The sequence below is a fragment of the Canis aureus genome, chromosome 2, assembly GCF_053574225.1.
Source record: "Canis aureus isolate CA01 chromosome 2, VMU_Caureus_v.1.0, whole genome shotgun sequence".
NCBI classification, from domain to species: domain Eukaryota; kingdom Metazoa; phylum Chordata; class Mammalia; order Carnivora; family Canidae; genus Canis; species Canis aureus.
The window spans coordinates 62,101,555-62,114,757 of NC_135612.1; the positions used below are offsets into that span (position 1 = coordinate 62,101,555).

At 48.6% G+C, this 13,203-nt stretch overlaps 1 protein-coding gene across 11 annotated transcripts in view; it reads right to left on the reverse strand.

Moving 5' to 3' along the window:
• Positions 1–1,355: 1,355 nt before the first annotated feature.
• The window catches only part of GRK4 (G protein-coupled receptor kinase 4), a 98,203-nt gene continuing 86,355 nt past the window's right edge, over positions 1,356–13,203 (reverse strand). For 3 of the 11 annotated variants that reach the window (XM_077875853.1, XM_077875891.1, XM_077875845.1), the window contains 6 exons: positions 9,853–9,942; positions 8,664–8,872; positions 5,001–5,222; positions 3,115–3,252; positions 2,589–2,726; positions 1,356–1,508 (listed from right to left, as the gene is read on the reverse strand). In XM_077875853.1, coding sequence (XP_077731979.1) covers positions 1,455–1,508; positions 2,589–2,726; positions 3,115–3,252; positions 5,001–5,222; positions 8,664–8,872; positions 9,853–9,942 — 851 coding nt within the window. In that variant the 3' untranslated portion in view covers positions 1,356–1,454. Of the gene's footprint in view, positions 1,573–2,588; positions 2,727–3,114; positions 3,253–5,000; positions 5,223–8,663; positions 8,873–9,852; positions 9,943–13,203 lie in introns of all 11 variants that reach the window. The other 8 variants (XM_077875882.1, XM_077875856.1, XM_077875851.1 and 5 more) reach the window with 8 other exon arrangements.

The window sequence follows — 13,203 nt, forward strand, 5'->3', positions numbered from 1 at the left end:
TCCCGGCCAGAGCTCTGCAGGCTAGCACCCTCCACCCCATGGAGACCCAGCAGGAATGAGGTGCACAGCACACCACTGCCCTTGTGTCCACATTGATAACCGAGGGTCTTCAAGGCCTCGGAATATAAACAGGTGGCAGGAATAAAGGTGATTTGGATTTTCTTTGAAACTTCCTGCAGTGTTTACCATAAGCATGCATTACTTTTCCACAATTACTAACCTATTTACTGAATGGGTAGCACCTACCAAATGCTGTACCCTCACCCAGGTTCAGAGCACACTCCGATCGACTTCTGCTGGTCTCACAGGACATGGCTGGAGGTGCTTCCTCCGAAGCACGCTGTGTGCCAGGCTGCCGTGAACATGGGTGGAGACCCAACTTTAGAAATGCTACCATGTCAACGGCACTCCTGGAAGCACTCTTGGGTGCAGGTGTCTGCCCAGGGACACGTGACGGTGTGACAGCAACACTGAATCCAGGCACATGGGTGACCCTGGCTCACTTTCCTTTGGCCATATCATGACATCCAGATCAAGTTCTTGCTGTTTGGTTAAAGTCACCAAGGTCTGGCCCCTGGCTTCTCACCCAGCTCCTGCTGAAAGCCTTGTGCATGTGGACACAGGAAAAAGCCCCAGTTCTGCATCTCAGGGCCACCAGTCGGCCAGTGACATGACCACCTCTCCACAGAAGTCTGCAGCCCCCCATGGTCCTCCCATGCCCGTGGGTGCGAGCACCCTCTCCCCAAGCAACAGAGCCCACGTTCCCACCACGGCTAAGGGGCTTCACCTTCCTCTTCGGGAAGTCATGCCCGAGGGAAAGAGTTACTAGAAGGCACCACATAGCCCTGGAGGCTCACAAGCCACCACAGGTGGGGGGAGCAGCCATGGAGGGCCAACCCCTGGCCCTGGAGTGCCAGACACACCCTCTTTCAGCACATACATAGGAATATCACAAAGACATGCACACAGGAAGATGCACACATCTGGCAGGAGAATCTTGGGGAGTGAGCAGATGTCAATGTGAGTGCCAATGACACTTGGCACAATTACCTTCTGACACAGGGGCCATGTGGAGAGTGGGGACCCACCTGCCTCCCTCCCACCTCCATGAGCACCCGAGGACACTCTGGGGTGAGGAACAGGACCCTTGGCTCCAGACACTGTTGGGCTGACACTCAAGCCCACTCTTCCCCCCTCCTCAAGGGCACACGTGGCACTTGGGTCCCAGCCACAAGATGTCCACACCCGGGGATTCTGGGCATTAGGGTGGTCCTCAAGTGTCTTCTTCTTCAGTCCAGCCTTGGTGAAAACACGATTCAGGTATGAGTTTAGAGAAATCTGCAGACTCATAAGGCTTGTGTTAAGCTGTGTCACATGTTTATTGCCATTCACAGATAAGATGGATCACTGAGCATGTGCTCCTTGGCGATGGGGTCTGGCTCTGCAGTGAGTAGTCACAGCCTTGGGGGCAGCTCTTCCTTTTCGCTGGGGCCACTGCTAATGCAGCCCTGCAACACGGCAGAGCGGCGGGTCAGTCACTTACCTAATGCAAGCCGGCTCCACTTTCCTGTGCTAGATACGAGGGTTTACAAGCACAGGGTGGGGGCACTGACGTTAGCCTGAGTTCCACATGTCCTCTTATGCTCTTCATGGTACAGAGGATGCTCAGTTCACACACACACACACACACACACACACACACACACACACACACCCAGCATCTCAGGTTCACTTTTTTGTACATTCAATCCAATTACATGACCCAGGCTGAGTGCTGAAAGGGAATGAGGCCCAGGCTCTTCCCATCAGCACCACTGTGGCATGGAGCGGCCCATCCTGCACCGTGACATTCTACAGCAGGTGTCCCTGACCAGCTCCCCTTGCACCAGGTAGGCCTCAGTGTGGAGTGTGTCCAGGAAGGACTTCCTGTGCATGGATAGATCAGCTGCTCAGGAGAACCCCTACCCTAATTCACACTTTGCCCCCGTTCTCTGAGAAAATGTGGTCACAGTGGATGCACTCTGATGACCTTTCCCACCAAAAGCTTGTTTTTCATACTGAACAAAGATGGATTCAAATGTTAGTGGACAACCTCTGAACAGACAGGGTACAAAGCAGGGTGATTCACTCGTCCAAGGAGAAAAACCTCACTAGGAGAAAAACTTTTAAATACAATACTACCCTAGGAAGTCTCTCAGTGTCACTCTTCCATGTTCTGTATGAGAGCAGGCCAGCCAGCAAGGTAGCAGCAACAAAGTCAGCGGGAAGATGGAGAGCTACATGAGCTGTTCCACGACCATTCTACACCACACTCATTTCTGAGCATGCATATGTGCCTCCTCACTGAGGGAGGAATCTGAGTGTTGGTGAATCAAAACAATCTTCATACCAACAGCAAAACGACACAGTGAAGATTTTTCTGGAGGGGCTCAAATTGCACCATATGGCTAGAGCTCTTAAATTATGTGAAATGTCTTAATAAGAAAGCTGACAAAACAAAGTTTTTTACCTTGGTGAAATATTTCTTCTCTTTTAAAACATCCCATTAAAAAAAAAACTCAAAGTAATAAAATGCTTGTTACTCTTACCCCTCTCCTGAGGAGTCTGTAGAAGAAGCCTCTCTTCTTTTTGGGAACCTGGTAATGCATTTTCTCTTCTAGATTCAACACCGTGTTTTCATCAAACTCATCTTTGTTGATGTCATTAAAACAACCTGATTCAATCATCTGTGTCCATACAAGAGTAGGACAGAGAAGAGGAGACCCCGTGAGGTCAGTCAGCCATTTCCCACCCTGTAACCAGCTCAGCACATGGGCCTCTCCAGTTCCCATCCTCTTTCCTGCTTGCTGACCTCCGCTCAGGATAGGGAAGACGGCCTCCCACTCCTCCCTCTGAGAGGACCCCCAGAGCAGGTAAGGACCAGATGCTAGCAAGGCCCGCTTTGGAAGTGGGACCAGGATGGCCAATTGTCCCCCTCCTGTACATGGACCAGGGCAGCTGCCTTGCATCATCTTACCTCCAAACATACACACACACACACACACACACACACACACACACACACACACAGATTTTTTTTCTCCTGGCATCATACCCAGTATAAACCGTCAGTACCTCATTCTGCCAGGGGATGGAGACACACCCTGTAGCAAATTGACCATAGAACATGTCATCATTGGTGTCCAGGTAGACTCCTCTCACGGTAGAGAACTGCTCTATATCCAGTATGTCCTTACAGTAAACGGCTTGTGGCTGTGCACCGAGAACAAAGAGATGTGAGCCTCTGAAAGCCCTGGAATGGTTCTTAGTCTCCTTAATTACTAAGAACACAGTGCGTGTGAAATCAATGCACATCTGCGGTATCTAAAGCCCTTCCCTCCCTCTAGGGAGCTCTCATCAGTCACAGGCCCCCTGGCCACCGTCTGGTCTGCAAACCTCCCGAGGCTCCCATCCTTGCCTTTCCTGCAGTGGAAGATGGGTGATGGGCAGAGGCAGGGATGAAGAGGGGCCATGCAACATGGAGTCCCGCCTCTGCCTCCAACCCTTGGCTTCCTTCATGTGAAGCATCCCACACAAAGTCTAAGTGAACAACTGCAGGTCTTGCTTCTCAACTTCCTGTCAGAGCTCATCTAGTGGCTTCCAGTTGCTCCTCCTCTGGGACAAGAGCCCCGGCCTACAGCGCTCCCCACCCTGGCACTGTGGCCATGGGATGCAAGCCAGCAGAGCGTGGCCATCCTGGGCCTTGCCCTCCTCCAAAGCAGCCCCTGCACTCCTGGAAATTAGAACAGCTACTGGCCAAATCATGGTCATGCAAGAGGTGCCTGGCACTTCTGAGTAACGTCCTCCCTGCATGCCATACGATCAAAGCAGAGACATTCCGTAGGCCGCTGGGCAACACACCTCAGAGCAGCCGTTACCCATTCAGTCCCCACACAGCGGGGATGTGGAAGCAAGTAGGCCACAGTCAGAGGGTGGCCCAGAAGAAGGTCAGGACTGTGCCCAGGCTGAAGGGCCACCCCCACCCCCACCCTTATTCCCACCTTGGAAAGAACTGCCTGACCTGTTAGCCCAGGGCCTCCCATCAGCTGGCCCTCACAGCTCCTCTGGTTACATCCAGGAGAATACCCCAAATGTCAGCTCAGAGCCTGCACCTGGCAGGCTCTGGCCCAAGTCTCTTGAGCACAGCAAGGGGTGTGACACTGCTCCCTAGGGAAGACTGCCTTCCTGCTCCTTGCAGACCCGATGGCCCATCTCCAGTCCCTGTGGTCCACAACCATAGTCCAATGGTTGGCTCAGTTTGTCACTTGTTTCGCTGCCCGCATCTGCAGGCTGGAGCGAGGTCCATAGTGGCAAGACTGCTTTTTTGATCTCCCTATGGCCTTAATACTGCCACCTGCATCTAGCACGTAATGTGTGAACTTGTTCACAGGAAGGAGGTGCTACTACCACATACGGGGATATGAAAACATAATAAGTCTCGACGGTACAACTAAAAACACATTAATTGTATGCCTCCTTTCCACCATGTCCTGCAGAATTCTCTTATCTTCACATCTCTTTGATGTGCTGGTAGCAGACTGTCAAGGAGAGGGTCCAGACTGTTCTCCGTCCATTCCTGCTTTCCTTAACAGACTCGGACATGAGCCAGACCCTGTGTAGAGCCCTGGGGCACACCCCCTGAAGCGGCCTACAAAGCAAGCCCATAAGGAGGCTCGGCCAACCTCCAGGGCTCCAGGCGTGGAGCCAGGACCTTGGAGACACAGGGAGAGCAAGGGCTTCCCAGACTAAAAGGCGGGCATGCTGGCACAAACACGAGGAAGGGGACACAGCCACAGGGAAGGTCTTGGGCGGTGCTGAAGTTCTGAGCAGTGCAGAGCCAGAATCAGCTGCTGGGAAGGCCTGTAGGGATCTGTGAGGACAGCTTGGTGAGTGGCCAGGGGCTGGAGGGGACCAAGGTGGGTGGGTGGGGCATCCCATGCAGAAGCACAGCGGGACTGTACCACTGATCCTGTATCTGCTGGGAAGTCACTGTGTTCCTGGACCCCTTGTCTTGGGACGCTCTGCTCCTCTCTAGGCAACATACTCACATCAGGGCAGAATGGAGGATCTAACATATTCGCTTCCAGTCTCTTGAAGTTAATGTCCTTGAACACGGGGTGTCCTTTTACCTCCACTGCTCCAGCCTTGCAGCCTAGTCGATGTTTGGGATTCTTGGTGAGTAACTGTCCAAGGGGCAGAAACGGAGTCAAAAGAAGAGAGAACTTGGAAGTCTCCATAATAACAAGCAAAGAATTAGGGGTGGCAAAGAGCACATCCACCTAAACAAAGTTGCTGCAATTTCAACTTTTCAACCAAACCTCCTTAATTCAGATTTCACAAATTTAGAACATATGATGCTTTCAAAAGGAGTAGAAACTAATAACAGCCTTTGAGCTACCAATAAATAGTCGGCTAAGTAAATCCTTCAGGAAAAAATTGTAACCATGTAAAAATTAGGAGACTTTTTAAAAAGAAATAGGAACTGTCAAAAACTTCACAGATACCATTTTAATGCACAGTCATGTTTATAATTAGAAACTATCTTAATCTGTTCATTAAATAGATCACTAAGGAGCTCAGATGAGGCAAAAATTTGGCAAACTGAGTTCTAGAAGTTGTATATTCTTAAAATGAGTAGATAGCATCTCTTTCAAAAGTTTTCCTTACTCATATATTCATAATTTTCACCATATAGGCCTTCCCCCACAATTATCATCAGTCAGAAAAGTTTAGCTGGGCTCAAAGCCACACAAAACAGGTCTGGCTCTACAGTATGGCTGGTGCCTGCCCCATACACAAGGTTTCACCACAACGCAGCCCAGCCCATGACTTCGGCTGTGTCTGGTGCTGCTCTTGCAGTACGGTGGTGGAGCTGACCAGCCATGTGAGGGACCCACAAAGCCTAAGAACTACTTACTATCTGGCCCCCCACAGAAAAGTTTGCCAACCCTGGCCTAGCCTCACCACCAGCACCCGCTGCTTTTCTGAAGAGAAACCAAAGTCCCAGGCAAAGAGCCAAGCACACTTTGCGTTGGGCTGATGTGCACTGGCCTGCACACCCTGCAGCCCTGGCTGCATGAACTCTGGATGTAGCACACATTGACCTGTGTGTGCCTATGGCCTGCACACATGCCATGCCCTCTGTCTAGAAGACCCTTTGCCTGGCTGACTAGGTTTCCAGCTCCCTGCCTCGGAGCATGCTTCCTTCGGACACCTGTCACTCCTGGCATGACATCAATACTAGTCTCTCCTGCTGGACACAAGCCCCCAGAGGCAGGGCCACAGGAACTCCTGCTCACTGCGATAGCCCCAGCACATAGCCAGGGCAAGGGCTCAACAAGATTTGCTCAGTGCAGTTATTCTTGGCAATGCTTTGTTAATTAAAAGCAGATCTGAAAATTCAGTGTGATGTCAAATATAATCCCTATGTCTCCAGGGTTCCACGACTCCATCATCGAGTCTGCTGTCGACACATACCCATCAGATGGCCTTGGGCTTGTGGTCAGAAAGCCTGGGTTCAAGTTCTCCACTGTCATCCCACTATGGGATGTCAAATAAAATTTTTAGGGGCACCTGGGTGGTTCTGTGGGTTAAGCTGCCAACTCTTAATTTTGGCTCAGGTCATGATCTCAGGGTTGTGGGATCGAGCCCCACGTCAGGCTCTGGGCTCAGCGGGGAGTCTGCTTGGGATTCTCTCTCTCCCTCTCCCTCTGCTCTTCCACCTGCTCATGCTCTCTCTCTCTCTCTCTAAAATAAATAAATAAAACTTATTTTAAAAATCAAACTCTTAATTTTTCAACTGTGAGGCTAAGAAAACTCCTTAGAAGTCCACTCTCAGGATCAGATGAGGTAATATATGAGAGCTTTCAAAACCAGACAGGTGTCCACATGTCAGGCACTACTCTGGCCACCTGTTTAGGTCAGTGTAAAAATCTGGCACTTCCTCAGCCCTTCCTTCTGCTCCATCGAACACAAGTGCAATACTCTGACCTCACATCACATCTCGCTCACTCACTGGGCATGGATGTAGTATGCTGGAGGCAGGTAGAGGGCGAAGAGCCTGCAGCCCCCCTGTGAGTGCGCTCAGCACTGGGGCCCCGCCCACCATCTCTGTCCCCATGGGTGCTGTCCTCTCCAAACCCCCACCCTGCTGCTTCCTGAGATGCCCTCTTCTGTAATCCCTGTTTGCTGGGATTGAACCCTGGCTCCAAGAAGCAGCTGTCTCTGCTCACAGGAGCTACTGAGGATTTGTGCATCACTAGGCACGTCACACACGCTTGTGCACTGCCTCTTCTGGCAAGCCTATGAGGGAGAATTTATCACCATCCACAGGTCAGACACGAGAAACCAGAGACTGGACAGGTAAGCCCAGTATGGGGAGCCTAGACGATCTCCAAGCCAGAGCTCGAAGTCCCAACCCTGGTTCTCATTAAGGCACTGCCTTCCTTCTCCAGGACCACAGCAGCACACAGCATTTCTCCATCCTGAACACCCTTGAGGCCTTGTTTCTCTCTTGTTCATGGCACCCATCAAATTCCGCTTTTTCACTATAGTTATTTTTTGTGTTTGTTCTAGGCCTGCCATTAAACTGTGAGCTCCTTAGGGGGCAGGCTCTACTTCTAACTTATATTTTTACACCCCTATGGCCCTTATCAGAGTGTCTGTGGGTCCCAAGCACCAGGTCAAATAGCAGCTTGGCCAGAATGCTGTTAAACACAGAGGAGCTGACTAACTGCCCGCTCCAAGCAGAACAAGCTGGCGGGAAGGAAGGCCAGGCTGCTTCCCCTGCTTGTGACAGGCCACTAATACTCATCACTCCACACATGACAACAACAGGGAAGAGAAAACAAAATCGGCATTTCCAGTCACCCACAACTCACCTAAGTTACTGACATACTCAGTCACAGGTACAGAAGTTGCTGGTTCCAGCAGGCACCCACTTGGGGACCCACGGCCCGCCTCCCCGTGACCCCCTCACTGACCCATGGCCCTCTCCCAGCCAGCCCTGCTTTCCTCTCCCTGTGCCCCAGGCTTCCTGACTCTGGGGAGGAAGAGCCACAACCCCAACAGGCAGTGCTCACACTTTGCCTCCACTGCACTGACTGCCCCTTGCCCTGAGTCCCCGCACCTGCATCCTCCTATACTCCACCTGGATTCCACCACTCATCTTTCACCCCACCTCCATCTCTGTCCCTATCTCCTCCCCGCAGTGACATGCAGACCCAGGAAAGCAGCAGGACCACGCAGCCCATCAGGTTGGGGTGTCGATCTTGCCCATGATCCCCAACAGCTAGTTAAATAGGAAAGAAACACCGGCAGACAGAAAAACCTCACTGCTCCTGAGAAACAAGATTGTTTGATCTTTAGTTTCACAGGAAGCGGGCGACCTTGGCATCAGTCTCCCCTCTCAGGGGCTCCTTTTGAAAAATCAAACCACAAACTGCTCTACTTTGCTCCTGTCAGCTGGAAGCCCAATCACGTGTTCTCCCAGGCCAGGTCACCAGGGTGGCAATTCCCATGAGTGGCTGATGCAGCAGTGGCAGCAGCTCCCCAGGTGCCAGCCCAGTGGGAACCACCCCAGCCTGAGAGGGGTTCCCTCCCACCCTCTCCAGAGCCCAACCCACCATCTTGCAGATGGACTTTGAGTCCTCAGAAAACTTCTTCGAATACTCCTCAGTGTCTTTCTTCACTCTTCGTTCCACCTCCTCTCGCTTGACTTTCTCTTTGAACTTTCTGAATGGAGAATGTCCCTGAATCATTTCATATATCAGACAGCCAAGTCCCCACCAATCAGGACTAAATGTATAGTTTTCATTATTGATAACTTCAGGAGCTACATAACAAATACAGGAAATTTAAATTAAATTTTGGCTTTAAATTTTCTAGTAATTAATTCCAAATAACACATTATAAATTTAACATTTGTTACAACATGAACCCTGGAAACATGTTAGGGAAAGAAGCCAGACACAGAAGGCCCAATTCTATTTAAATAAAGCAGGCTAACTAGACAGGTCCATGGAGACAAGAAGTGGGTGAGTGGCCACAGGGCCAGGGCGAGAGGGGATGCTGATGGGCCTGGGTTCTCATCCTGGTGGGGGTAGGTGCACAGGTCTGTGTGTGTGCTAAAATCCAATCACATGTACTCTTCAGAGTGGTGGATTTCATGGTATATGACTTATATTTCAACAAGTAGGTTTCTGGAAATAGTCTGTACCATCCCCAGGGTATGAAATGAACAGCCACAGGGTAATGAACATGGGGAACCAGGGCTCTAGGGAAGACCCTGCCTCCCAATGAGGGAGCTCCCTCAGACACACAGAGCCATGCCCACCAGCACCCAAAGGGCATTGAGCCCCACAGCAGGTAACACCAGACATGGTGGCATGTGGGGTGTTACTAAAGGACTCTGCAGAGGCCCTTGGGGTCCCTCATGTCAGAGGCCACTTCTGGGTCAGTCTGGCATCGTCAGGCTGGGATCTGACCCCAGGCCAAGGCCTCCCAGTCTTGGAGGCTTTGCAATAACCAGGGAACAATGGCTTCACCAGGGGCCAGAAGGGCCAGTGTGCCCAGGGTGGTGGCAGTGGCAGAGTGAGGGGCCCTAGGTCCTGTCCTGGTTCTGCCCTCACTCAGCTGTATGACCTCTGCTGGCAGGAGGGCAGATGGGAGGACTCCTCTGCAGTCCCAACACTGGCTGAGGACAGACTTCAAACACTGCCTGTGCTCCCTCCAAGTGGTTTAGAACTTTTCTGTGTTCTGAAGGTGCAGGCATCCAGAGAGAGCACAAGGATGTGGAGGTAGCCTATCACATACCCATGTAGCCGACTGTACCCACTCTTCCTCGGATGGTCTCCCCTTCCGGAATCTCCATGGCTAAACCGAGGTCTGAGATCCGGATGTGCCCTGTGTGTGTTCAAGCACATTACACAAACCACAGGGGGCATGCTGACACATTCATGACAATAAATTGGTGGGGAAAAGTCTAAAATTACATTTAACTTATCCACTTTTAGTGAATACTACACAGAGCTCCACAAATACAATGGGAAGTTAGATTTATAGCTACTAATCAGGAAGTCCTTAACCACAATCACTTGATAAGATAGAAGCATGGTGTTTATTATTTAATTTCCTATAACTACCAGATCCGTAAATAAAACGATAATGAATAGTACATGAACTACATAATAGAAAATAAATACTTTCTGTCAGAACACCAATAGGCTTATATACAGGAACAACAGGCAAATAATAAGTTTTTCTCTAAAGAACAAATTGTAACAGCAAAATAATAAATAAGATGAAGAAAATTCACTTAAAAGACTGTTATGTGTTAATGTCTTTATATAGAAAAATTTAAATAGTTATTAAATTCAGTATGAAAATAACAAACTATGGAAAATTTTCTTTCGAGAGTCTAGAGAGATAAACCAGTCCTGGAGGCAGATACCTGCTCACCTTATTTGCCATGTCTCCAGCTCCTGATACAGTACCTGCATATTATAGGTGCTCAATAAATATTGAAGAAATGAATGAACCAACCAGTAAATATGTGCTCAACACTGAAAATCTGCAACATACCATTTGAGGCACTGAAGCTGCTTTAGCACATTCTACACTATGCCTTAGACAGGAAAATGGACCTTTCCCTTAGCACGCCACACTGACTCACATTACTCCCTGTGGTGGGCCCTCACCAGGGGAGGCAGGGTGCTGGAGCCCTTGGAGTGGATTCTGGAGCCATACGGCTTGGGTTTGAGTCCCAGCCCTGCCATTTACTAGCGTGTCTCAGGTTCCTGCTTTTGTATGGGAACCTTTCCTCAATAAGGTAGCTTTTTTAAAACGTATTTAAACGTATTTAACAAAACGTATTTTGTTAAGTACCAGCATGTTATGAAATTTTAAGTATCCTTTCTTATTATTCTTTAAAAAAGTGATTTTTTTAACTGAGAAATGAAAAGTAAAACTACTGACAAATTGACAAAGACTCAGTTTGAGAAGCCAGTTTGTTGGTGGGGCCACAGGGAAGCAGGTGCACACATACCCTGCCCGTGTGCATACAGACCAGTACAGCTCCATCACTCAGTACTCGGCAATGTTTCCCATCCTTCAGCCTCACACCCCTCACCAGGGGCCTACCCAAGGACACAAGGAAATAACATGTGTACAGGGCTGTATGTTGCAGCATTAACTGAAAAGAACAGAGGGCTGGGAACAGCCTGCTATCCACCAGTGCGGACTGGGCAGATCAAGCTGGTCCGTCCACAGGCAGCTGGATGAAAGAATAAGGAAGATCTTCATTTAGTATCGTAGAATGGTCTATGTTATATATTTAAAAAGCAGAGAAAAATATTGTAATCATACTAATGTCATCAGGAACTAGTATTTTCCACGTAAGGACAAAAAAACACAAATGTGAAATGAAGAAGTTAAACGAGAATAGAAATATCATTATGAATCCCTGATGAATATTTTCTTTTAAAACAACAAGAATGGGACGCCTGAGTGGCTCAGTGGTTGAGCATCTGCCTTCAGCCCAGGTCGTGATCCCGGGGTCCTCGGATCGGGTCCTGCATCAGGTTCCCTGCAGGGAGCCTGGTTCTCCCTCTGCCTATGTCTCTGCCTCTCTCTGTGTGTCTCATGAATAAATAAATAAAATATTTTTTAAAATTAAAAAAATAAAATAAGAACAATGTTTTCTCTCCCTGAAAAGGCCTGGGAAGAATGACCAGCATTGGCAGCAAGGGCACCTGGCACTCACATTGTGCTCTCCACACAGAGGACAAGGCCCCTTGGAGACACAGTCGACGTCAGGGTTCAGTAAGCATGTGCAAGGTCACTCTGGAACATCTTCAACAAGAAAGAAGAGCAGAAAACCAGGAACTCATTAGAGGCCCTGGATATTCACTGGCCAAAGATGGGCCAAAAAACATCAAAAAAGAATAATGACTCCAATAGATTAAACCGTATCAGAGGGTTAAGATCTGCACATTAATGACACCAAAATAGAATAAAACAGGAACCACCTTGATCATCTTGGAGAATAGAGAACTAACACAATCTCCTGAAAAGTAGAAATGAAAGGAGGCATTCATGTATTTCACCTGCTTTTCCTGAACAAACAGGTAAACAAAGTTCTTTTTTACAGATGGATCTCAACAAATAAGTGCACTAGGAATGATGGAATTAGAATGCCATCACTCTACAGCTCCAGGGAAATGCTGTATCTTGATATTGATCATTCACGAAAAGCTGGTGGGAAATGGATAATGGAGAAATTGAGCCTGACAGAGGTTTGAAACCATTCATCACTCTGAACACCATAAGAGGAGACACGCTCTTCAAATGCCTGCTGACGTCGTACAACAGGAAGGACACACAAAGTATACTCCCCAAAAATCAAATCTGGACCTATTTCAGCCTCTAGATCTAACTACTGGCTTACAGGAAGAATAGGGGACATAGCGAACACGTTAAATCCAGCTAAATTCAGAACCTGGGAAATTCTATAGGACAAATGTCTGTGTTCTAGCCTGCCAAGACTGCCATAACCAAAGTGCTACAGCTTAGGACTGAAAAGGGCAGATATTTATTTCCCTAGAGACTGGAAGTCCAAGATCAAGGGCCAGAAAGTGTGTAGATGATTGACCTCACCCTGTGTATTCATAGCCTCTTCCCTCTCCCATCTGTCCATCTCTGCGCCCTAATCTCTTCCCCTTACAAGAACACCAGTCATATACATTCAGGACTCTTCATAGTGGCCTCATTCAGCTGGAATCACACTTTTAAAAGCCTTCATTCCAAACACAGTTGACCCTTGAACAACACGGGCTTGAACTACATGGGTGCACTTACACAGGCCTTTTTTTTTTTTTTTTTTTTTTTTTAGCAAAGGACAGCATTGTAAATGTATTTGCTCTTTCTTTCTTTCTTATGATTTTCTTAACATCTTTTTTCTAGCCTATGTTATTGTAAGAATACAGTATAATACATAGAATATGTGTTAATCGACTGTTTATGTCATCACTAAGGCTTCTTGTCAAAAGTAGGCTATTAGTAGTTAAGTTTTGAGGGACTTGAAAAGTTATATGTGGGGGCATCTGGGTGACTCAGGCACTTAAACATCCAGTTCTTTATTTCCAGTAAGGTCAAGATATCGCAGTT